General features: G+C 38.5%; 1 protein-coding gene across 4 annotated transcripts in view; it reads left to right on the top strand.

The window, feature by feature from the left end:
• LOC121886680 (protocadherin-15-like) overlaps window positions 1-24430 on the top strand; it is a 154988-nt gene that overhangs the window by 45542 nt on the left and 85016 nt on the right. For all 4 annotated transcript variants that reach the window (XM_042396883.1, XM_042396882.1, XM_042396884.1 and 1 more), the window contains 3 exons: window positions 5078-5171; window positions 14994-15122; window positions 24239-24358. In XM_042396883.1, the coding sequence (XP_042252817.1) occupies window positions 5078-5171; window positions 14994-15122; window positions 24239-24358 (343 nt within the window). The remainder of the gene's footprint in view (window positions 1-5077; window positions 5172-14993; window positions 15123-24238; window positions 24359-24430) is intronic.

The raw sequence follows: 24430 nt of genomic DNA, 5'->3' as shown, positions 1-24430 counted from the left end.
TATTATTTTTGACCAAACCTGTACAGCTTGTTGAAGTTAGTATTTATAGAAACTAAAGTCTTCAACATGATTTTTCATTTTTGTGTGACTTACATGACCGTTGTATATGTGCGTTATGTCAGTATTCAGCACAACTATGGAAATATACGTGTGTGTGTGCATGCGTGCATGTGTGAGGTTTAAACGGTATAAATTTTATCATTCAGGGCTCGGGCTCTGCTGAGGGCCTCACCTAAACGCACTCACACACTCTCCCTCATGCACACACTCAGCACACACACATACAGAGTCTGAGGCTTTTGTTGTATTTATTCATTTATTGCTCATTAAAAATGCATTTCTAATTCTGGGGAAAGATCTTATCTATCTGTTTCTAGAGGGAGGAGGAGGCGAGGAAGAAACAAAGGGACGTATAGTGAGAGATAGCACAAGGCGGGGGGCAGAATTTAAAAGATATGGAAGAAAAGAGGAAGAGAAATGTACAGGGGTGGAAAAAGGGAGAGATAAGAAGGAGGGCAGGGAAAGAGAAACAGACGAGGGACAAGATGTTAGCAAGAGACAGAAAGGAAACAATGAACAGACAAATGAGGATTTAAAAGCAGAATGAAAGAAAATGACTACAGCAGAAAGCAGAAAAGATTAAAATGAATCGAAGAGCTTTCACCTCTGCATTCTAGGAATATTTGATTTGTTCTGTCGGACATTGTAACTACGGTGCCAAAATCTTCCACAGCCTCAGTTGTGTTTTCTGGATTATGGCAGTATAAGGACAAGCCAAGCTTTGCTTCCTGCAATGCACAAGTACAACATGCCATACAGCTCATATTGGCACGGGATAGAGTGCTTTTTCACTGCTCTTGTGTAGAATTTGGCTCAGTTAAATACTTAGAAGTGCACCGGGAGAGCACCCAAGCAGGTCTAGAATTGGCCCATTTTGCAAGGTGGTTGGCATGGATGTATTGTAACACACAAATGGCCAAAAGATTTTGATTACTGTAATGCAGAAATAAAAGACCCAACTTTGGTGCAGAATTGGACTTGTGCAAGAGATGAGCTTTGATGAAGATGTTTATCACTATTACTTTTGGAATAAATTTGGGTTATCTGGGGTTTATTTTGAACAATGGGATTTGTTGAAGTTCCTCTACACATGTCGCAGCAGATGTTTGGTTTGAGAACATTAGGCATGTGAAGAAAATGTGTCAAAACTTGTGATTTAGAGAAAAGAAGACTGTTTGACTGTGCACATACCCAAGTGCGTGTACACGTGCACTCACAGACATTGCTTTTCATGAGTCACCCGTAAATATACATGAACTGTCTTTTAGTTTGTATGAAAAAACAGCTTCACAAATTCTCTCTGTAGACCACTTAACATCTGCACATGCATTACTTACAGCCACACATCTACATATACCGTTGATATCTGGAGAAAATATGCATTTCAAATGGCGTCTAATTCATGAAAGTAGCTTAAATTGAAAACACTTCAGTCATTATGTAAATCTTCCCTGTAATCAGTCAAGCCCTGCATCAAAGATTTCTTTTTTGATTGGTCAGAAGTCTCATACAGGCTGCACTGAAACTGCTGATGTTCTAGAGAACGTTTTTACTTATACTGTCATTTGCCCATACATTTTTTGACTTTTGTTATTTTTGGCCCTATAACCCCGAGTTTCTATCCTTCACTGACTGACTGAGTAATGAAGTTACATTATACAACTGTTAGTTCAGACCAAGTAATTTGATTGGACAAGAATCATTCTATGAGTGCTGATATCGATAACAACAGCCAACAGCACTGGGACTTTTAATTATACATGTATCACTCCGCTTTAATTACATTAACGGTCATTATCTAGCTAAGATTGTAACAAACTTTGCATTGCAATGATGAACATATTTCCACAAATAACATTTGAGTTACATTATGAATAGTTGTCAGAAGAGGATGAAGGGAAGGAAAGAAGCCTGGATACTTCAGTGCAAACCTCCAGGTGTGCTCATATGACATCAGCCGAACTAGACAAGTTAGAGAAGAGCCAAAATGAAGCTAACACTGTAAGGCAAACAACATGGGCTTTGAACTGCTTTCAGACTTGGCTAAGTCTCAAAAATATAAACATTGACATTCAGTCCATTAAGAAGACTGAGCTGAATACAGTCTTGAGGCAGTTTTATGGATCCATCCGGTAAACTACAGGGGAGCTATGCAGCATCACCAGCTACCTTGGGCAACAGGCTGGTTTAAATCGTTATATCAACGAGCCTCCAGTTAGCGGTTCATGGAATTTAATGCAGGACCCAGAATTCATATTAGCTAATAACGTTTTCAGAGGTGTTTTTAAAAGAGATTAGAAGGGCAGGGAAAGATAAAACAACACACCACCTCCTGATTTCACCTGAAGACCAGCGCATCTTAAAATATTCTGCATCACTAAGTCCAGACAATCCAAAAGGTTTACTGAACAAGGATGATATTCAGTTGCACTTTGGACGCAAGGGCAAAGAGGGGACTTGGGATCTGAAACCTGACTCATTCATCCTAAAACGTGACAACAATGGAGCAAAGTTTTTCACCGTGACTTTCAACAAAGAAACAAAAAATCATAAAGACCCACTGGAAAGAGACAGAGAAAATTGGAGGGACGCTATGTTTGAGGAATGAGGAAATCCTCTGCTGGCTGGTAGCATCTCTTGAAAAATTCCTGAGCAAAATTCCACCTGATGCAAAAGCTCTCCATCTGCAGCCCAGGAGGGTAATAGTTCTGACAGACAGCTTCTGGTATACCACTGTTCCCCTGAGAGTAAACCAGCTGTCACAGATGTTACAAGGATGTACAAAGAGGCAAGGACACACACTTCTTACACCAACCACAGCCTTAGAGCCACTGCCATACAGAAACTTTCTGATGCGGGACTCAAGGCGAGGGAGTTCATGGCAGTGAGTGGGAATAGGTGAGATACTTTATATAAACATTGTTAACAACTGTTAACGAATAAATGGCTCTTGTAGAACTATTGTATAAAAGCAAAATCACACTCGAAATTGTGCTGTTGTACTGAATATCAGCACAGATGTGATTGTCTTCAGCACTCGGCCTGTGCCCTTGTACCTACAATCAAATGACACCTGTGCTGATATTCACATACAACAGCGCTCCCTCTCGTGTGATATTTCTTAACCATTGATCAGCCAGCCAAGTGTACAAGTTTGCCCATTTACTGTTGCTCTTTCAAAATGAATTGGTGCAGTTTCAATTACGTCCTCAGGGCCTTTACAGCGGATCCCTGAGCACAGCTCACTCTCCTGAAATAAGTTTTAAGAACACACATTTACCGACTGAAGCTTCTCACACGGAGGCTCCAACACTGATATGAGCACCAATCCGTGGATACAAAGAGACAGGATGGATCCATTTTACCAGCCTGCATGGTGGCTAGCAGCTAGTTAGCATGGCTAGCATCATTAGCGTAGCCTTGTCATGCTGTGTGTAGCCCATAGACTGTATAAAAATAAGGTGTAGCTGCCGTGTTTCTGGTTTAACAGCACCATGCTGGGCAGGTGACAGGTGTGTTTACATTGTTTGCATGCTACAAAAGACGTCACAGCGTGGATGTAAAGTCACACAGCTGACAGACTGTTAGCCTAGCATGCTAATCCTACGTAAACATATGGATGACCCCTTTTGTTTAGAGACATCTGCTTTCAAATCAAACATCCCAACATGAGTGGAAAATATTGTTTTTGCAACTGCATTTACATCCTTTTTTTTGACTCAAACATTGCTTAACCATGTCATGTTATATGCGACTCCAAAACACTTTAACAACAAATATTATTAGGACCACTACAGATAATTGCAGAGGAACATTTAATATCCAGGAATTCACATTATAGACACTTTTAATGCACATTTAATCAGTAATCAACTGGTTGTTGGTGGGAGGATCTAAGAATTAGGGGTGTGCCCGAATACAAATACATTATTCGGCAAAGCACAAATAGTGGGTTTTATACAAATATTTTTTTTAAAAATTGTCGAGGGGTGTTCCCCAGAGATGAAGCTGAGCTACTGACACAAGCAAAGTGCTCCCAAGGGACTCTCCATAACCTGTTGTTCCCCTTCTCCTTTCCACGAAGTTAGGTTGCAAAAAATTGGCAATAAATAAAAAGTGCGAAGCAATAATTGCCTTTGAAGTTCCTCCCTACACATTACACGGTGTGCTGTCTCTGTGTTATGGGTGTATAAATAGGTAGAGGTCTGTCTGCAATGAGATGATGAGTAAAGTTTTTGCTCAGTGGTCAGTGCAGTTGTCTATGATCTGGGAGACTCCAGTTCAAGACCCAATGTGGGGACTTCCTTCATAAGGTAGTTTATTCATGAACACTTATTCTAACACTTTTTCTAAAAACAAAATAGGATTTTTAAGCCTCTGTCCACTTTTATTCGAATACAGATACAAATAATTTTACTGCCTCAACAAATACAGATACAAATACAAATACTGGGATCTCTGCACATCCCTTCTAAGAATTTTGTATATATTCTTTGCTTAAGAATAGATGTTTTTTAATGGCACATTACTGTCTGAACCATTATAGCAACAGCACCCAAGAGGGCATTCCTTAATATTATTGCAGGTGAGCTGGTAGATACTGTAGACACTATCTCAATCACCAAAGTACCCATAATCGCAGTAAAAATACACTTCTGGATGTTACCTTTTATGCAGTGCTCCAGTGCTCACAACTACTGTCTGAAAAGTTGTCTCCAAAGTGGTATATACAGTATATGAAGAAGAATAAAAATTTCCAGAAAACAAGAAAAGGTTCAAACTTGTTCCCATGTTACCTGCAAAGCAAATGACAAATGGCTATGTGATGATGGACATGTTTAGCAGACATTAGACAATATAAAGTATACTACACCACAGTATTCTCTTCCGCCATGTTTGGTCCTATCCTGCTTTTTATTTTTATTGAAATTTGTTTTGAAATTTTCAGGTCTTTTCTATTTTTAAGCTCATGGCTGGAGTGTTAACAGGGTTCTCTTTGTGTGTGTTCTCTCTCCAGTTCAGGCTATTTAGTTCTAGACAAGTCTCTGGACAGGGAGTCCCTGGACTATTACACCCTCATGGTCACAGCCTCAGACGGACACCCAGATGGGGTAAGAAATTCAGCTGTACTACACACATATTAAGTGGTTCTCTTTACTTGAGTTGTTTCACATCCCCTGTGGAATTACTGTGAAGTTACTGCAGGGAAGGATATGAAATCCCTCACAGTGAAATGCCACAAACAACAGCTGTGGCATTATGTGAAAAGAGGCATATTAGAGGCAATTTTTGGAAATGCTAGTCATTCAGCAATAATAATAACCATTATCCATATCATGGAAATGAAAAGGTGAAATCTATTTATCACAATGAACTTTAAACAAATATGGATATTTAAATATGTGCACAGATGGATGGAATATAGATACAAAAAATGGTGAATGATATCCTGTTCAGGGTTGCCAGGACTATAACCTAGAATTGGTTGAGAAAATGGAGGGAAAATGGATAAAGACATCATAAATTACTGCCTAATATTTTGTTCAAGTGAGGCTTGAGGTTTTTTATAGTCAGATGTGATGGAGTACAAAAAAATGAACCAAAGACAGCAAAACATGAATTGAAGTGGGACTCAGTGGTCATCTACTTTGTATTGATTCAACCAGCATCTGCTTATACAAATTAGTATGATCACACTAACACTAACACACTAAGCCGGCTAAATCTAAAAGAACATAATTTTCTCTTTGTTTTGACCTGCTCTCCACACTTTTTCACACTGTCACACCTTAAACTAAACTTTTCAAGCTTTCTAGGATAAATCAATGATGTAAACCTGCCCAAGCATGGTCAGAGGCTGTGTAACCGTAAAGTTAAGAAGACCACTGTGTGTCACCTCTAACCCATTCTAATCTCATTAAATGTCAATATTGCCAACCACGCGATATAGATGATTTAGCATTGAAGACACTCTTTTATACCAAATGCTTGGTTAACAGGTAGCATTCATGAGCAGCGAATAAATCACAATTTTTAACTGAGCTGTGTCCGTCCCACTCTTTACCAGATGTTGACTGTGGGGAAGGGGACAAATAAGAAGATAATTAGTTGAAGAGAATAGCTCCTATTGTTGGAGTTTCAGTGGGGACGGGGCTCCTTCTGAAAACTACCTCATGTGGACACGTGTCATATCTATATGTAAACAGTGTTATCAGATTTAGCAAGCTTCGTATGGATGTCCTTTTTTAAAACTCAAATCTTCAGTTGTGCTCAGATGAAAGTCAAGTGAAGGCATTGGATGGAGTCCCCTGCCCTCCCCTCTTCTCTTCTCTCCCTCATCGTCCACCTATTAATCCAGCATTAAAAGACGTTATTCAACCCCTCCTCTTATCCTCCTCTTCACTGACCCCCACCCCCTCTCCCTTCCCCTGTATGTCAATTAAAACAAAAGGTAAAGTTTAAGGTCCCTCTGAGGAGAGAAAACGCTGATTTGAATACCCTGACCTTCTCCCTCACACACAATATAGATGGAGAGAACAAGTGGGTGGAAGGTGGAAAGAGGAAGAAAGGGAAAGATGTGGTAACTGAAGTATTCAGAGCGCTCTTATTACCTTAGCTTTGTACTGTGTGTTCATACACAATGCTATAAAGGAGTCTTACCACATACACACTCACACATGCACACATGTACTTAGTCAATTGTTCTCTGAACCTTGACAATTAGTGTATTATCTTTGTGCCCTAAAGGTCTTTAAGTCAAAAAATAGCTAAAAGTAGTTTGGATATTTTTCTACTTGACACTTCATTATATTTTGAACGAGAGAAAAAAAAAGAATGAAAGAATGTGATTACAGAGAGGTATAAAGATAGAAAGACAAAGGGGAGTCTATGAGAGAGGAATGCTATGAGCAACAGAGAGAGACAGAGGAGAAGACAAGGAAAGAAAGAAATAGAAAAAGAAGAAGATTGGGGTATAGTTGCCTTACACAGGCCCATTAATCAGCATCACTCTAAAGGCCTTGGGTTGTCTTCATATGCGTGCACACACACACCGCACACACGACTGTGTCCCCTATTATTAAATGTCCCGTTGTGAGAGTGTCAGACTACAAAGTGCCTAATTGGCTATTTGGCCAGTGAATCCATCATACTGCCACAGATTGAGGATCCTACAAGCTGGTGCAGTAAACCAGCCCCACTGTAAGGATGCAACTTAAACTTTGGTGCAGGACAGTGTGTTGCTGTCAGATCAAATATATTGTACTATATCATGGCATGGATAAATTAATCAGCTCATGTGTATTAGCTGCTGTAGCTGCAGTAAAGCAATAAAGATTCTATAGCTTAAAGGACAAGGTTAGCATTTTTTTAAACTGTATTGCCAACAAAACCAATGAAAAGACCAAAAACAACAATGTGTTAGTCAATCTCAACTTTACAACTCACCTTACAGCTCTACTACATTGTGCACTTTGTGGCATTCAGCCTCAAGCCTATGCAGTCCTACTGAAGACGTGCTAAATCTTATCAATATACATTCTCTCTTTCTTTTTAAAGCAAAGTCATTTTCTAAAACAGCAGGACACTGCAGTAAACATGCTTTTGCTGGGGACTATTTTAAGCTGTCTATTAACACTGTTCAGTCAGAGACAAATTAGTTAAATCAACAAACCCAGCAAACTCTGACACCCTAAAGGTGTGTTCAGAAAATTTTTGCCTTGCATCCTTTGAGTGAGTTTGACTAGTGGGCCATTTGTGTTTATTCACCCCAAACAGCCAAATACCAACTGTACATTAGCTGTAAGCTAGCTAGCAGTGGACGCACCGACCAGGTCTGTGGGAGTGTGCCATGTGTGTTCATGCTCAGTTCAGCCTCTGACTTAACTCAGAACTCACCAGAAACTCTGGTTCTCTCTATTATTTCCCTCCAATCTCTTGTTCCTCTTGTCTCTGTACATTTATAAAGCAGATACACAAAGCCCCAGGATACATGCAAATTTTTGTGACTTTTCATTAACTTCATATCTAGTCGCCACTAAAATTTGCTTTGCGTTCTGTCTGAACACAGTAACAGGGTTCCACAGTGCAAGTATTTCACTCACGTTTGCTCCTAAAAGTAGATATGTGCAAACCGGAAAAATAATTTACAAGCACAGTGTGCGAGTAAAGATTACAACCTAACATAATCTTTTTTCCCCCCGCTGCTAATCATTCAAAAACTAGTATTTAATAGTCAGATAATGTACAATGTTTATTAACAGTACATTAGCTTCAAAGAAAAGAAATGCTGCCAGGTATAAATATCACAACACTGCTAACTGTAGCCTCAGTTTGTGCCTCACAGACAGAGCTGCTGGTAGCATTAGCAAACCTGATAAGAGATGGCAGAGAGGTGATGTTGCGCTAATAAAACAAAGATTTATTCCTTTTCTGTGGCAGTAAACACAACACATGGACCGATAACTAACTATGCTGTGCTATATTCAGAGCTTTACAAGATATTCAGGGGGGACAGTAGTAACATTAACATGATAAACAGCAGGGCTACATAGTGATATTCCCCCACAGACCCACCGGACAGCGTCTCGGTGCTGAGCCGCTAACAAGCTCAGTTACAATACAGGTACCACACAGAAACTTTTACAAAGGGCCATGAATGTGCTTCTAATGATTGCCAAAGCTCCAGCAGACTTGTTTCCGTAGACACAGAGAATCTGACAGCAGCTGCTCATGGCTTGTTATTTTGTTTGAATTTCTTCTTCGTTGTCACCTTAAATTGCCGTCCATCTGACCATCACCAGTCTGTTCAGCACCTCCATAAGGAGGAGGAGGGTAGTGGCACTCTGCTGGTGTGCCAAAGTAGCTGAATCAATTCAGTTCCTGTTGATCATCTAATTGATTAATCAACTAATCTTTGCAGCTCTAGTTTAAAACACACAATGAGAACTGTTCCTGATTAATGAATTAACTTCCTGACTGTTGTCCAACACAAAAAGGTGAATGATAGTTCAGTTCCTGTTTTCTCATTGATACTCCCCCTGGAGAAATGGTGTTCTCTCAGAATACAGATCTTGCATCAGGCTGCCCTCAGCGTATTTAAATTTGAGTCTGTTTGACAAAGACTTGAGCACACCCCCACACAGCACAACATAGCAGAAACAGCAGCAAGTGGTAGCTGACAATGGGCCACAGACAGTAAGACATAGTAATGACTTAGTGTGATAGATAAACTGCGGAGAAGTCAGCCCATTACTGAATTAATAAACTCAGTGTTACTTGAACATTTTTCATTGTGCTCATAAATTTCTTTGTGTGCTCCTAAATTTTGTAGGAGCACATGTACTCCTTGGGAAAAACGTTAGCGTAGAGCCCTGAGTAAGAAGGAAGTTGGGGTGGTGGAGAGAGCTGCGGCAATAAAAGGCCTTGGCATGAGTGTACAGTATCAGTGAGAGTAATGGTAAGAAGTGCCAGGTTAAAAGCCACACTGTGCGTATGTGTAATATGATTGGATTTTACTAGTCAGCCAGATGCTAAATGGCTAGTTTGGACAACAATGGAGGTCTACGACTACTTTGTAGAATGCTAGTACTACAAAAAACTTACATTAATATGAACATGTGTATTAATACAGTAGACTATGAGTCATAGGCACAGTGAATATAAACACTTTCAGCTGTCAGTGTATAGTACATGGTGGAAACATGAATGTGAATATTTAAAACTACTATTGAATATGGGCAGCGTTAGGAGCTGCCTGTTCAACTACACAAAATGACAAACTAACTGAATTCAGTTAGCTATAAGTCAGCACTCTGAATTTTCAATTACATGAAATTTGATCATATCTATCTATCTGCTCCTGACACCCACGTATTATGGACTAAATTAATAAGTATTTCTATATTGCTTGTCCTGCAAAGATGATGCTATCTGACTAGCTAGCTAATTATTGGTACATGATCCCAGATATTAATTTAGTCCTCTGGTCCACGGCATGGATGTATTATAAAAGCTGGATACCGGACTAAAAATGGTGCCCATTCCATCCTATAGGAATTGCTCGGATAGCGCAAAAATGTTTCTAGCTTTCGGGTTTGCTTCCGCGTTGTGTAGCCCACTGAATATGCACAGTAGTGTTTCCCCCACTGGCCCTGCCCGCGAGTTCCCGCTCAGCCCATAGACTTTACATTGTGATGACGGATCCAGGAAAGTTTTACAAATATAAAATCTCCATGGATCAAAAGTTCATAATAGTCATAATTGACCTTGTTTGCAGTTCGAGGTGTCTTGTCAACAGTTTTACAGATGTCTCTTTTACAATGGCAGTCTATGGGGAAAATGCTTTTTGGGCTGCAGGGGGATTTTTCGCTGCAATGCCACAAGTGGGTGGCGGCACCTTATCCAGTTCTTATTATACATCAATGGTCCACAGTGGCTGGCAGTGGCTGTTCAATCTGCTCTATTCTGCTCTGCTCAACCGCTCTGCACATTTAAATTGACTCATAGTGCCACGTGCTGTTGTGGAGGGCGAATTACCCAGGACATTTGTGAGAAAATCTTCAGCACAATCACAGCGTAAATGTTGTGCCAAAAGTCATGTGATATTTTTATCACTTTGTAGGATATATTTTGTTGTACTTGTAAGAATGCTGAATTGTGGGGCATTTGTAAAACATGTTTTGTTTAAGTTTTGGCAGGAAACACACCCACATGCTTTGGTTTTTCTCTTTTCATCCCACTATTGTGAATCAGTTAGCTCGCTCTCATTTTCCTCCTCGTCCCAGTTCCCTTCTTTAAAAGTCAAATCTTCGATCTCTCTCTCTCTCTCCCTCTCTTCCTCTCTCATGAAAGTCAAATTAAGAAATTGGTGACCTCCTACCAGCTTCTCTCTCTGTCTCTCTTACTCCTCTGCCCTTGCTTGTTTTTTTTGTTTTGTGCTGTTGGCTGTAAAACTGAAAATTTGTGACATACAAATAGATTTTTATACCTTACAAACAAATTACAGGGTACAGTGCTGAAAAAGCAGATAGTAGCATTAAGGTTTGTTGCTGGGGTGTTTTTCAGGGTACTTCACTGCTCGTTCTAGGGGATGAGTCTATTTACTGGTGTTTCCGACTGTAAGTGTGTGCACTCTCCATGCTCCATTAGTGGCAATGTTTCAGGTAATAAACCATTTTTGTGGTATTTCCCATCTGTGTTGGCACAGATTTTCGGCAGTGGTACACATCACCAGTCTGCTTTTTATGTCGGATTTCAAGTACCCAAATAATTGCCACACTGCCTACATCTTGTTACTGTACATGGTTATCCACATCTAGCTCTTGATCATGTTTTTCTGGCCCTGATCTGAGTCCTTCAATATTGGGTATCTGCTGACAGAGTCAGATCTGACACTTATTATTTACATAGCAGCAGAAGATTGCAATGTTGATTCAATATGTATCTGGCACATTGAAATAACACATGTAGACCTCTGACTTTGGCACACATTTGATCCAAATACTGAAGGTCCCAGTTCAAAACTATTAAGTTAATCAACTAACATGATTGATATGATTTGAATGGAAGTTTAACTGAAGAACTCAATTTCTGAAATAGACGTGATGCGATCCACTAGAGAGAAGACACAATACTCTGTTAGAGAAGTTGGAGTGTACAGAAACACTCACAACTACAGTCCACTGGAGCTTCTTCCCTAGTAAATGATCTTTGGCTGAGTACACACACTGGCTTGAGGGGAGCACATAAACCCGACAACAGCCAAGTTTAATTTTGGCCTACCATTGCATTACTCACAAAATTAACATTAATTAGACAGCTGATCTGATCAGCTGCTGTCAACGTTTGTCATTTTAGAAGAAAGTGACAGTCAGTGTCAGCTAAAAATGAAAAAGCTGTTAGATTAATGTTTTTGTACACTAGAACTCTTTGCCAATGAGAAAGAGAGAATAAGAGTTGGAGTTTATTTTGCCAACCAGGACGTCAGAATTCAGAATAAATTTTCTCACTTGCATATATGAGTGAAATGCTCACACTGTGGGCTGTCTGTAAAGGAGAGCAAAGTTGCACTGGAAGACTACAGTGGACAAAACACAGTAGAAAACAGTAATGAAAGGATCCTTTAAATGCTTTAAAATATGTATCACTTCTGATACCAATCCTTAGGATCAGCTTGGGGCATTTCTATCTACAACAATTCTTTGTTTAATGTTTCTGTGGGTGTTGCTGCTGCTCAGCTGTCACCTTTTTGTCAATACTTGAAAGTTTTCTCTGATTGCTCATCTCTCATCTTTGCATCTGACTCTTGATATCAAAACAGTAGCATGTGTGCTACCCAACCAACTCTGCTGTGCATTTTTCATAGTGGGCCTGCCGTATAGTTGATAAGAAATTATATGCGGTTATTCTGTAATGTGGTTGGCCGTTTTTCAGGCAATGTACCCTATTAAAAGTTTGGTTGCACTTTATTTTATGGTACACTAATAAGATGTAATAAGCCGTACACTGTATCAAATTAGACAAAAACTAGAAATATGTTCTTTATTAGACAGTAAACAAAAACAGTTATACCCTAATTAGACACCATATACCTAAATTATGCTGTAATTAGAAACTGTATATAATTGCATATTAGTCCCAAAATATAGGCCTACATAGATACTATTATACCAAATTATACTTTAATTAGACACCAAGTGGGAGATCATACACTATTAGACACCATTTTACAAGATCATAGTCTAATTAGAAATCAATTACAATTCCATATCAGATCCGAAATATTCTACAGTTATATTCTATTCTACCCTTACTACCAAATAATGCTGTAAGACACCGCATTTAATTCTACCAACATGAGCCTTTGATGGCTTAATTAGACAACACAGGCTGTAATTAGATGAATTTAATGCCATATTATATTGGGCATAGCCTTTATAATAGTCAGACAAAACAGAGAGCTCAGAGAACAATACATTTATTTGGCCTTTATAATTTCACTTTCTTGCAGGATCATTTGTTGTTCATTAGAGGAAAACTGTAAACTAAAGTCAAACCACATCAGATCACATCTGGTCGCTACTTCACACATCGCTCGTAACCTGGATGTTCTCCAGAGTCCCATGGAGTTGGATGCAGGTGGTAATACATACCCTAATACATGCTTCCTCAACGCTCTACACCCATACCAGTTAAGACATCAGACCCACGTCACTACCTGACCCCAGTAACATTAGGCTATGGAAGCTGCCGTGACCTTGTATCTTTATTTCCTACTGTCAGACCCTTATTAGACTTTCTTAATGGGTAATTTGCGACACATTGCAACAGAACTGTACTGTAAACAAAAGTGCAATCCATCTTTATTTCCCACTGTTAGACCCTTATTAGACTTTCTTAGACAGTAATTTGCGACAGAACTATATATATATAGTAACAGAACTGTACTGTAAACTAAAGTGAAGACATACCTACACCTTCTTCAGCTGTTCCCGTGCACTGTAGTCTAGTAACAAATGCTGCAGGCTACTTAGACATCATTTAATGCCGTGTCACTATTCAAGGTATTGATTCTATTGAGGGTAATTAGTGACACATTTCATCAGAACTGTACCATAAACTAAACTGAAATCACATATCTACTGTACATGCTAAAATGTTCCAACCAACGTCCTGTCTGTCCCGGATGTCTGTTATAAATCTTAACGTGTCACTTTCAAGACAATCTTGATAGTAAATGATATATAACCAAACACACAGCAAACACATTAAGTATCTTAGTTGATACAAGACATGCAATCATTTTTAAAGAAACATACCAATCAATATTGATGTGCAACAGTTTATTTGGATAAACAACACAGAAAAGGATATTCATCAAAAGTACAGTTTCTTGTGGTTAATATAACAATTTGAATTCTTAACTCTTGTAATTCCATCTGATACACTTTTTAGCTGTTTCCAGCAAGGTGCTGAAGCAGGCTAATGCTAATGCTAACTCCAGGAGCTGCCAACAGTCCTTGTCGGAACTCTGGGAGGAAAACAGAGGCTCTAAATGACTGAACTCTTCATCAACATGAGCGTTATAGAACATGCACACCTACAAAAAAGCAAACTTACCCAACAGCGTTATTTTTGCATCGTTTCTATCCTCTCGGTCCTGTTACAAGCAGCATGTACTTTCTCAGCTCTCAACTCTCGCAGTGAACTACATGCAATCTCACTAGATGAGAGTGTGTCTCCCTAACATGAATTTTGAATTGTTAACATGAATGGCATATGCGGTTTCTGATTACAGCATAATTTAGGTGCATGGTGTCTAGTTAAGGTATAAGTATATATATAGTTACGTCTTATTAGTGTACCATAAAATAAAGTATGACCAAAAGTTTTTTTATTGTTCCACACTTTTCAATTTTGATAAGTATACTGTACATATTTTTTTTTATCTCAAAGCCCAAATGCATACACAAAATAATTTACTCTGACCCTTGGCTGCCCCTCTTAACTGAGTTTCTCATGTTTTTCTTAATTATGCACATCTGAAAAAAACACCAATATCCATTTTAACATTGCAAGGGAAGGTGCAAAGTGCAATAACAGTGAACAGATTTTAAATGTACTTTTAGACTCAACAGATATTATACAAGCACAAAGGAATAGGACAGCCAGTGCCGGAGTGCAACTAATTAGCAAGCAAAATGAGTTCTTTATTTTGTTTCATAAGGGAGCTGTTAGGAAGAGAGACAAATAGACTGAGATAGATAGTAAAATAAAATACTGAAATGTAAAGATGAATTAATCCTGTGTACTCTGATGATGAATCACAAGAAAAAAACAAAACTTTGTGACGCTAGTCAAACATTTTAAAAACTTTAGATGCTTTTTAGCAGACTAAAACAGTAACACAAATTTGTGCCTGTGTTTGTGTGTAGACCTCCACTGCCACGGTGAACATTGTGGTGACAGATGTTAATGACAATGACCCCCTGTTCGACTCCACACTGCCAGTGAACCTCACTGTCACCGAAGAGCAGGATCACGCCTACGTTGGACAGGTCAAGGTAGGAAGATGCACATGTGTAGACACTTGCACAGAGAGGAAAAAAACACCTATTAATGCATATCTGTCCTCACTACTTTTTGATAAATTTTCACTGTAATATGTATATATCTAGTCTGTATGAACATCTATGAGTACACCATATTTCTGTGAGAGCATGTGTGTGTTCTTTGCTTGCTAATCTGTACATTTTGCACACAAATTTGTTTTGAGCTTTTGTGTGCACTAATCCTTTTTTGTTATGATGACTCACAAACAAAAAAGCAAATTTAGATTACAACTCTCATTGTATCAATAATTCGCACATCTGCAATTAACAAAACACAGTCGGGCCTTGTAAAATTATTCATTCATTCTCTCGTTACACTACGCTTTTTTTTTTATTGTGGCACTTAAGTTATGTTTCTGCAATCCACAAGGTCACTACCTTGAGAAGAAGACCTATAATTACTGAAACTATATACATCTTTAAGACTCATCTCCATTTCTGTCTTCTGTTCCACAGTCCTGTACCACACACATAATTGCAGCACACACAGATTCACAGAGACTCTAATTAAATTCAGCTCTTATAATCTTTTACAATGGGGACCAGAGATCACTAACATAACTCTGTAAACCTTGGTAGCTTTGTAATTAGGACTGTATGTTATCATACTCAGAGGACTATGTGCGAGCGTGTGTGCGCATAATTTGCAGGTGGACAGGAAACAAGGATTTGAGAGAACAGTGTGCGAATGTCTTCTGCATTCATGAGGACAGTGTTGAGTGTTTTCCCGTGATTTTAAAATGATGACTTCTTATTAATATATTGCTCTTTTTTGAGGGAAAACTGTGATTTCTTAAAATCCTTTGTATTGTATTTTTTTGATGTTTTTATGCCTCCGCACTGGCGGCAGCCGTGGCCAGAGGCATTATGCTTTTGGGTTGTCCATCCATCAGTCCATCCATACATACATACGTCCATCCATACATTTGTAGGTCCGTCCGTCCATCGGTCCCATTCTCTCCAAAATGCGTTTTCTCAGGAACGCCTTAAGGGAATTTCTTCAAATTTGGCACACGTCCACTTGGACTCAAGGATGAACTGATTAGATTTTTGTGATCAAAGGTCATTGTCACTGTGACCTCATGTCCATCCCGTTCTTGTGAATGTGATATCTCAGGAACGCCTGGAGGGAATTTCATTACGTCGGGCAAAAACATCCACTTGGGCTCAAGGATGAAGTTAGTGAATTTAGAATTTAGTGGTCAGAGTTCAAAGGTCAGGGTCACTGTGACCTCACAAAACACGTTTTTGGCCATAACTCAAGAATTCATACACTAATTATGACAAGTTTCACAGTCTCTAAGTGAAGACAGAATGTTTCTCACTGGAATCATACATGTCAATATAATAACTCCCCTTTTGCCACAAAATACACTTAATACCTTTTATTAAATTCCTTTCAAGTCTTCACTACAAATATTGTATGAGTCTGGACAGACATGGATGTAAACTGCAACTTGACTGGTTGGTGGAGGCATACAACCGCAAGGTGGTACTTCTAGTTTTTTATTTATTTATGTGGTAATATTCTTTAGTAAAAGGATTCCACATAAAAGTACACTTTGGGTGATGTAGAGCTGAAATCAGTTAGTCGATTGTCTAACGTGCTGGTTCCAGCTTCTCACATGTAAAGATTAGCTGCCTGTCTCACTGACAGCAACAAGCAGAAGGAATGTGATGACCTTCTACGGTACCAGCAACAAGACTGGACTGTTAGACTCACAAAACAAGCATTTGCAGACATCACTTTGGGTTTTATGGACTAAATAATTAATCAGTTATTAAAAGGATTGATATACAGATAATTCAATAATGAAAATAAACATTAGCTGCAGCCCTAGTTTGATCCTCTTTGATTGTTTTCGACTTACTGAACCATAAAATAGCATTTTAGCATAATAAGTACGGTAAAACTCACAGCTTAAAAGTTGAACTAATTATATTACTTTATTACTACAACAATGGCTGATTTTTTTGTTTGTTTGGGGGTTTTTTAAGGTTCAGAGAGTTCCCATAGGTATTTTTCCTGGGAATAGGAAATACATTTTGTCCAGAATTCTTGTTAGATAGCAGGATCTCAAATATATGTATTTAACTCCAGTGTCTATGTGAAATAGATCTAGATATGAGAGGGCAAATTTGAATAAAATTGTAAAAAAAAAAAAAATACAATAAATAATACTAAGAGGATAGAAGAAGAGGATAAAAATGTTGCACATGCATAAGTAACATGATCTCACCTCCACACTGCAGGATGCATTTTCACCTGAATCAGCACCCTCGTCTCCACTTACTACAAAGACTCATGGACTTGTTCCAAACCTAATAACTGACTCATGTATTCCCCAGACAGGGGTCATGGCTAAATCTGACACTTTGATAGGCTCTGATCTTTAAAGATGCTCCCTTAGTTGCATGCTTTCTTGGATTTGCTCCAACCTTAATTCATAGCCTTTATACAGCAGTGTCAGGGGTCTTTGATCAGTCTGACACTTTGCCAGGTTCTAAATGTTAATCATCCTTCTCTGGTTGAACTCTAGGACTACTCCTGAGATAAATATATGGCCCTTGTACACCAATGTCTGGGATTTTGAACGAGTCTTACTTTTAACAGGTTCCAAACTTAAAAGTGCAATCTATCTTTTATTAGTTGGACCATTGGGCACAATTCCAAACTCCTAAATCCACCTCTATTCTTTAAGAGGAGGTTTAATTCCAAGCATTCCAAATTTGAACTCCCACTCAGACATTTAGGCATGCTTCAAATTCAACATCCAAAATCCCACCCTAATCTTTAGAGAGGGCACTTGAAAGTATTCCAATCCTGAACTTCCTCTCTCTCAAGGACCCTTGGATATATTCCAAACCAAAACAGACGGTGTGATCCCTCAGCGGGCTGTGCAAGGCACGACTCTGGGCCTCATTCCAAACCAGGGTCCGTACCTGTAGGTATTAAACAGATTTCCGGAAGAATGAATGGACCTGACCTTGGTTTGCTGATGCTGGTAAGGTAGAGAGAGATGGAAAGAGGGGGAGGAAGCGAGACATGCATGGGTGGCAGAGAGAAATGGGAGAAAGACACTGGGGAGAGGTGGAGAAAGAGAAAAGAGGCGACAACAGAGCTCAGGCTGCATTCTTAAACTGACTTTCATGAGTTCAAGACATGGTTTCTATCTTAAAGAGGAGAAAAGGTAAAGATTTGGTGAATTCAGAGAGAGGTCATATAACCATTGAACATACTATTAGGTTAAAATTCATAAACAAATGTATACATTGTTAAATAAATCAAAACTAATATAACATTAACATCTTTTTATTCATTAACTGATTAGTTTCAAATCAATGCTTGCTTCAAGAAGTGGTGTCACCCATCAAAGACATTCTGTAGTGTGCTGGTTCTTACCGGTTCTGACTTTTGATCGGTGGGTGCATTTGAACAGATTATTCAAGCCTATTTTAAAATGCCTAAACCCGAGGTTGCTTCTTCTTTTACATTCTATAGTGGCAGACAACATGGAAAAGAATCAGGTTGATTCAAATGTAATTTTGCTTGGTAATGTTAACAACGTCAAACTTGGAGAACAGCGGATGAGGCTACATAATAAAACCTGCACTTGCCACTTGATGTCTTTTCACAAACAACGATGCTTTGCATGCTGTATGCAACATTGTTTATCAAGCTAGCTGCCTCCTAAAGTACCCCTTCATCAGTTTACAGTTTGGTTTATCCCTTCATGGCAGGGTGAGGTAATCATGTGCCAGTTACGCCTTGAAGGATTCAAGCTTTTCTTCCAGTCCAGCACAACAACAGATGATTTTCTTGATTTGCACACCTTCAGCCACATAGAGGAGAATGAATCAGTTAAATCACCTGCTGCATTCATTAGCTGGAATAAAAAACTGCAGGCTGTTGGCCCCCTATATTATGATTGCCTGTCCTTACTGCATGGTTGTTTACTCTCCGTGTGTAATGTCAGTGGCAATGTGCTGCACAAAAATGGCTTGTTTAAGACCGACTGTAAACCTTGAATTTAATTCAAAGTGTACATATTTTAAAATGGGTTTAAATTGATTTTATGAGTCAAAGATCTTTGAAAGAAAAGACTTTACCCCTTCGGTGGTGTGGTGAAGCATATTTTTACTTGTCTTAACCGTGTTTTATCACAAAAGCACTCAAACTAGAAAGAAAGAAAAATGAAACTGATTTGACACATCCTTAGAAACCAGCATGAATCCAAGAAAAGAAAATAGAAAGCACAATGTTATAATGTTTTTCCTTTGTTTTATTTTGGAGGCTTTATTTCAGATTTGATCTCAGAATAGACAATCAGACATGGCAAAAACCTTGACAACAATAACAACAACTGACCCCCACCACCTTTCACCCTTCCACCTACTGAGAACTTTTGTCAGGAAAAGAAAATAAAGTCCAAAAAGTGTGAAACCTAGAAGACAGGGGATGTGCATTAGGATATATCTTGACTAACATTTCTTTAGATTAGTGAAGGCAATGGGGAACTTAAAACCATAGGAGTCTGTCTTGTACAAATGAAGAGTGGACCCTGGTCTTATACAAATCCCATATATTCTCATCCAATTTGAGCACTGAGGCTTCCCACATGGCCTTTAATAATGGATAAAGAGAGGTAATCAAGACAAGTGATTTTCTTGTATTCTTTTCTTTATATTACCACATGCATATTTTAGTGGCACTTTATGTGTTGGAATGGCATAGATGAAGTACCCCTACACTTTTAGTGATAAATCAATGTTTCCTTTGTTACTTGATGTGTATATAGAGTATGTGTTCCTCCTGCTCAATCATTTTATGGGATGCTACACCCAAACGATTAAAATTAATTTCAGGCGAAACACAAATGTTGCTTGATTGGAAACTGAATTGAAAAGATATAACAGGGAGACAGACACAGAAGCAATCACACATACACACATACAGAAACATAAGTTGTAGGAGTAAGATCTGAGTGATGGCTTGTCTGAATGTGTAACTTAGTGAGACAAGACTCCCACACTGTTATAATACCTGACTATATGGTTTATTGATGCAGCAAAAGAAATGTGCACAGGGAGAGATGAGAAAAAAAGCTCAGTAATTTAGTTTCAGTAGCAGGTACTTCTCTCACTGTATCTAGGAATGGAATTATAGGCAGAGGTGAGAAAGTGAAGAAAACAGAAAAGGAAAAAAGGGGGAAATTGGAAGAAAAGAGTTATGGTCACCTGAATTAGCAATTGTAAAGATAGAGTGTAGATTTCAGGCTTGAAGCTGCTTTTTTTTTTGCCAGTTTGTGTAGAAAAGCAGCAGACGTAAGGCAGCTGAGACATTAATCCTATTGTGTTTCTGGCTTTTAACTGTCTGGCAATGTAATTATGCCGAGAGAAGTGTGAGAAAGACGGTGAGGGAGGGATAAGACACAGACGGGGGAGAGAGAATAGAAGAGGAAGCATTGAGGGAGAGAGAAAATCAGACACAACTCCAGGAACTGCAGACATCAATATGTTTGACATCAAGGCGATTAATCCTGCCCATTTAAAAAGGGTTTAATCCAGTGTCTAAAATGAAATGCTATGACAACTTTACCATAGGACGCTTGAAGGACAGTTTTATGGACAGTAATGTTTCCCTTGTAATATATCAGACATCTGCCCTTTTCATAATTCTTCATATGGAAAAATAACCGTCCATATATCTCTTTTTTTCATATTTTTCAGTAAATCCAGTTAGGTGTCATCATAGGACTGAAGTTTCTATGATGGTTAAAACTCAACTCTCAAAACAGGACTACTACTCTACTCTTGTTCACTTTCTTGCGGAGAGTTAGATGAGGAGATCAATACAACTCTCATGTTTGTACAATAAGACTGGAAGCTAGCCTGGCTCTGTCTGAAGGTAGTAAAATATGCCTAACAGCACCTCTAAAGCAAATTAGCAAGTTATATCTTGTTTGTTTTAATCCATGAAAAAACCAAAGTGTAAAAGTGGATTCCTGTTTTTAATAAGGAAGCTGTGTCTCCTGGTATTACTATCATATTTAACAACAGACAGACATGAAAGTGGTTCTGATCTTCTGATCTAACTCTCAGCAAGAAAATGAATAAGCATATTTCCCAAAATGCCAAACTTATACTTCGATTTATTTTTGCATTTTGAAATAATTTAATAGCACATGTAAAAAAAAAAAAAAAGTAAAACTCACACTTGGTGACAGCTTGGCATCTGTCACTGAAGAGTAAAGATTCAGTTCATTTATTTACAACATTGCTTTTCATGGGTGTTAGTACGGTAAGAGACATGCAAACAGAAGAACACACAACATCTGCCTCTCCTCCGTTTAATCCTGCAATATGCACATTTACAAAATTTCCTCTCTCCTGTCAGTTTCCCCCCACTACAGAATTTCTCATCTCTCTCTGGTCCTCTCCTTTCTTTCTCACTTTTTCTCTCAATGTCCATGTTTGATTCTGTCTCTCCCTTTTCCAAACAACCTCAGATAAACATCCAAAAAGCTGGATGCTCCATTAAATTTATAACAGTTTTACACCCAGATAGCTATGAATCACTGAATACAAATCACATCAAGAGGACCTCATTGTTCTCTCTCTTACAGTCTACATGCACTGGCAAGGCAGAGCCTCATTTCTTTTCATCCTAATAGTCAGTGCGTGAGATAAGATGAAACTTTAATTGTCCAAAATTGGGCAAACAGCGAGAAATGGATCGGTTCAACGGCAAGCAGCGACACAGTACAACAGATGAAATAGTAAAAGTATAAAAATAATTCAAACTGAGTAAAGAAGGTTCAGTAATATTCAAGTGACAGAATTCATAATCCTCAAGTAATAGGAAGAGGAACAGTATGTGAAAGTTACAGCATATGGATGATGTTCAAATACAAAATGGACTTCTTTATATAAAAAAAAAACAACTATGGGGCTTTTAGTTTTCAGTCTCTTAAAGACATTATCTTGCTTTTAATTTAGGTTTGGTCATTTTCTCCTGCCTTAATTTTAGTAAAAATGTATTTACCTACATTTACCCAAATTTTACCAGATTTTCAAGTATAGTTTATTTAGATTTAGATTTATTTAGATTAGTATATTTAGTCTTCATTTTAGTGATCCACTATTAAAAGTATTTTAGCCAATCACATTAGCAATCAAAATTCATTTGACTAACTCACTTTTTCAAAAATACTGTATCAGTCAGTTAAGTAAAAGTTGCCACTGTGCCCTAACTTGTCCCAGAGTGAGGAGCTTAAACTTGATTGATCAAGAGGCAAACAGCAGCTTAACACTAACAAATCATCCAATAGGAAGTTCTTCTGCATGGGACATGGTCATTTGAATAATCGACAGCTCAGTTAGAAATTTTAAATGTCTCTTTGTCCTAATGATTGATGTCCTCATTGCCTTATTGTCATCCAAGGTGCTTTTGGTTCATTTAGTTTTTAGCCACACTAGTGGTGGGGCAAATGTGAGCATGCTAATATGATAAACTAAGTTGGTAAACATTGCACAGTGTTAGCTTGAACTTATGTAGATTTTGTCAGTTTTTATTCTCAGTGATCATTATATTTTCATTAACGTCTCATCATTGTCATGGTAACACCTTTAGTCAAGACAAGAAAATTTATTGTCATGATTTTTGCTGACAAAATGAACACTGAAATAGATAGTGCATGCAAATACCAGGCAGTCAATCTTTTTTAACGTTTAATCAACAAAATAATCCTCTTGCAGGCTAATGTTGTTGATATGCAAATTCCTGACTAGTGAGGCCTTGACTGATAACATTAAACACACGTGCACATATACACGCACATACACACACACACACACATATATCACTGTTTCTTACAAGAACAGGTGTGAGGCAATTATTTCTAACACTGACAACACTAACACTCAAATTATAATTTTCTTGGGGACTTTTAGCCTCAAAAGGCAACGTAAGCAAACCCGAGCCCTGCACACACAAACATCCTCACACACAAACCATTTTTAATATTTCCTCTTTTCTACGCTCCTCTGTGCTGGCCTCATCTATTTTAATGCCGTCAGAATGCTGATTGAACAGGATGAGCACTCAGACAGGGTGAAAGGAACACTGGCTAGCAATTTGTCACCTTCTTAGCTAACTTATTTTAATAGTTGAAAGAGATGATATGGAAAAGGAGTCAGAGTTTGACTGTAGTCCATAGATATAGCAAGATAGTAAGATGAAAGAAGTGCAACAAAGGAAAGAAGACACTGTGCCACTTTTTCTCCACGGGAAAAATGAAATCACTGTCTCATTAACTCTGGAAAAGTTGAGCAATTTCTACTGGTGGAAAGTAAGTTTGATTCCTCTGGACCAGTTGTAATAAGTGAAAAAATGGAAAAAAAAGAGAGCTGACACCAGGGGATATATGAGACTGCAGAGAGGCACAGAGAGAGAGCAGATCCCCAAGGTCTGTCTTTGTCACCTTGTCAAAGCAATAACTCAAAATCTGGAATTTCTGTGTGAAACCTATAGACAGGAGCAGTAACATAAATAAAGGAACCAAGAAAGGAAGGAAGAGAGACAGAAACAAAGTTATTAGACCTCTTTTTGTTGTGTGTTAAATACTGTAAGAAGATGAAATGTGTAAAATGGTGTTGGGTTAACAGTATAAGATGAAGAGATCAAAGCTTACACTCATGAATTGTGGATGCATACCAAATGGGGGGAAAAGTTCAGAGTGAAACTGTAACGCAGGAAATAACACTGATAAATCTGAGTCATTTCCCTTTATCTCTCCCTCTCACACACACACATTCACTCACCCCATTGCAAATATTCTCCTTTAGTCCAGTCAGAGGAAGTGCTTTATAGATGATAAGAGGATTGAAAGAGGTTTTACCACTTGTATACAGTCATACTTCATTCACACACATTTAGTTTGATTTGAGAGGAAGCTGACTTCATAGGCAGACTGATGAATTGCATGCATTTCAAAATGTTGTGTGCCTATTGTGTACATCCATGCGTCATCTCTGTGTATTTGTGTGTGTGTGTGTGTGACCTCTAGGCTACAGACCCAGACTTGGGTGCAAGCGGTCAGGTTCATTATCGGCTCATCAACCACCAGAAGCTGTTCTCCATTAACGCCACGGGAGCTATCAGAACCTTAGTGCCACTGGACAGAGAGGTGAGAAGAAGTGACACATTTGTTCATAATTTCACCACTGTCATCAGATCTTGAATGCCACATGAAAAATAC

This window comes from Thunnus maccoyii, chromosome 20, assembly GCF_910596095.1.
Source record: "Thunnus maccoyii chromosome 20, fThuMac1.1, whole genome shotgun sequence".
In the NCBI taxonomy this organism is placed as follows: domain Eukaryota; kingdom Metazoa; phylum Chordata; class Actinopteri; order Scombriformes; family Scombridae; genus Thunnus; species Thunnus maccoyii.
Note: the sequence above shows the minus strand (reverse complement) of the source record. Positions and strands in the feature narration are given on the sequence as shown.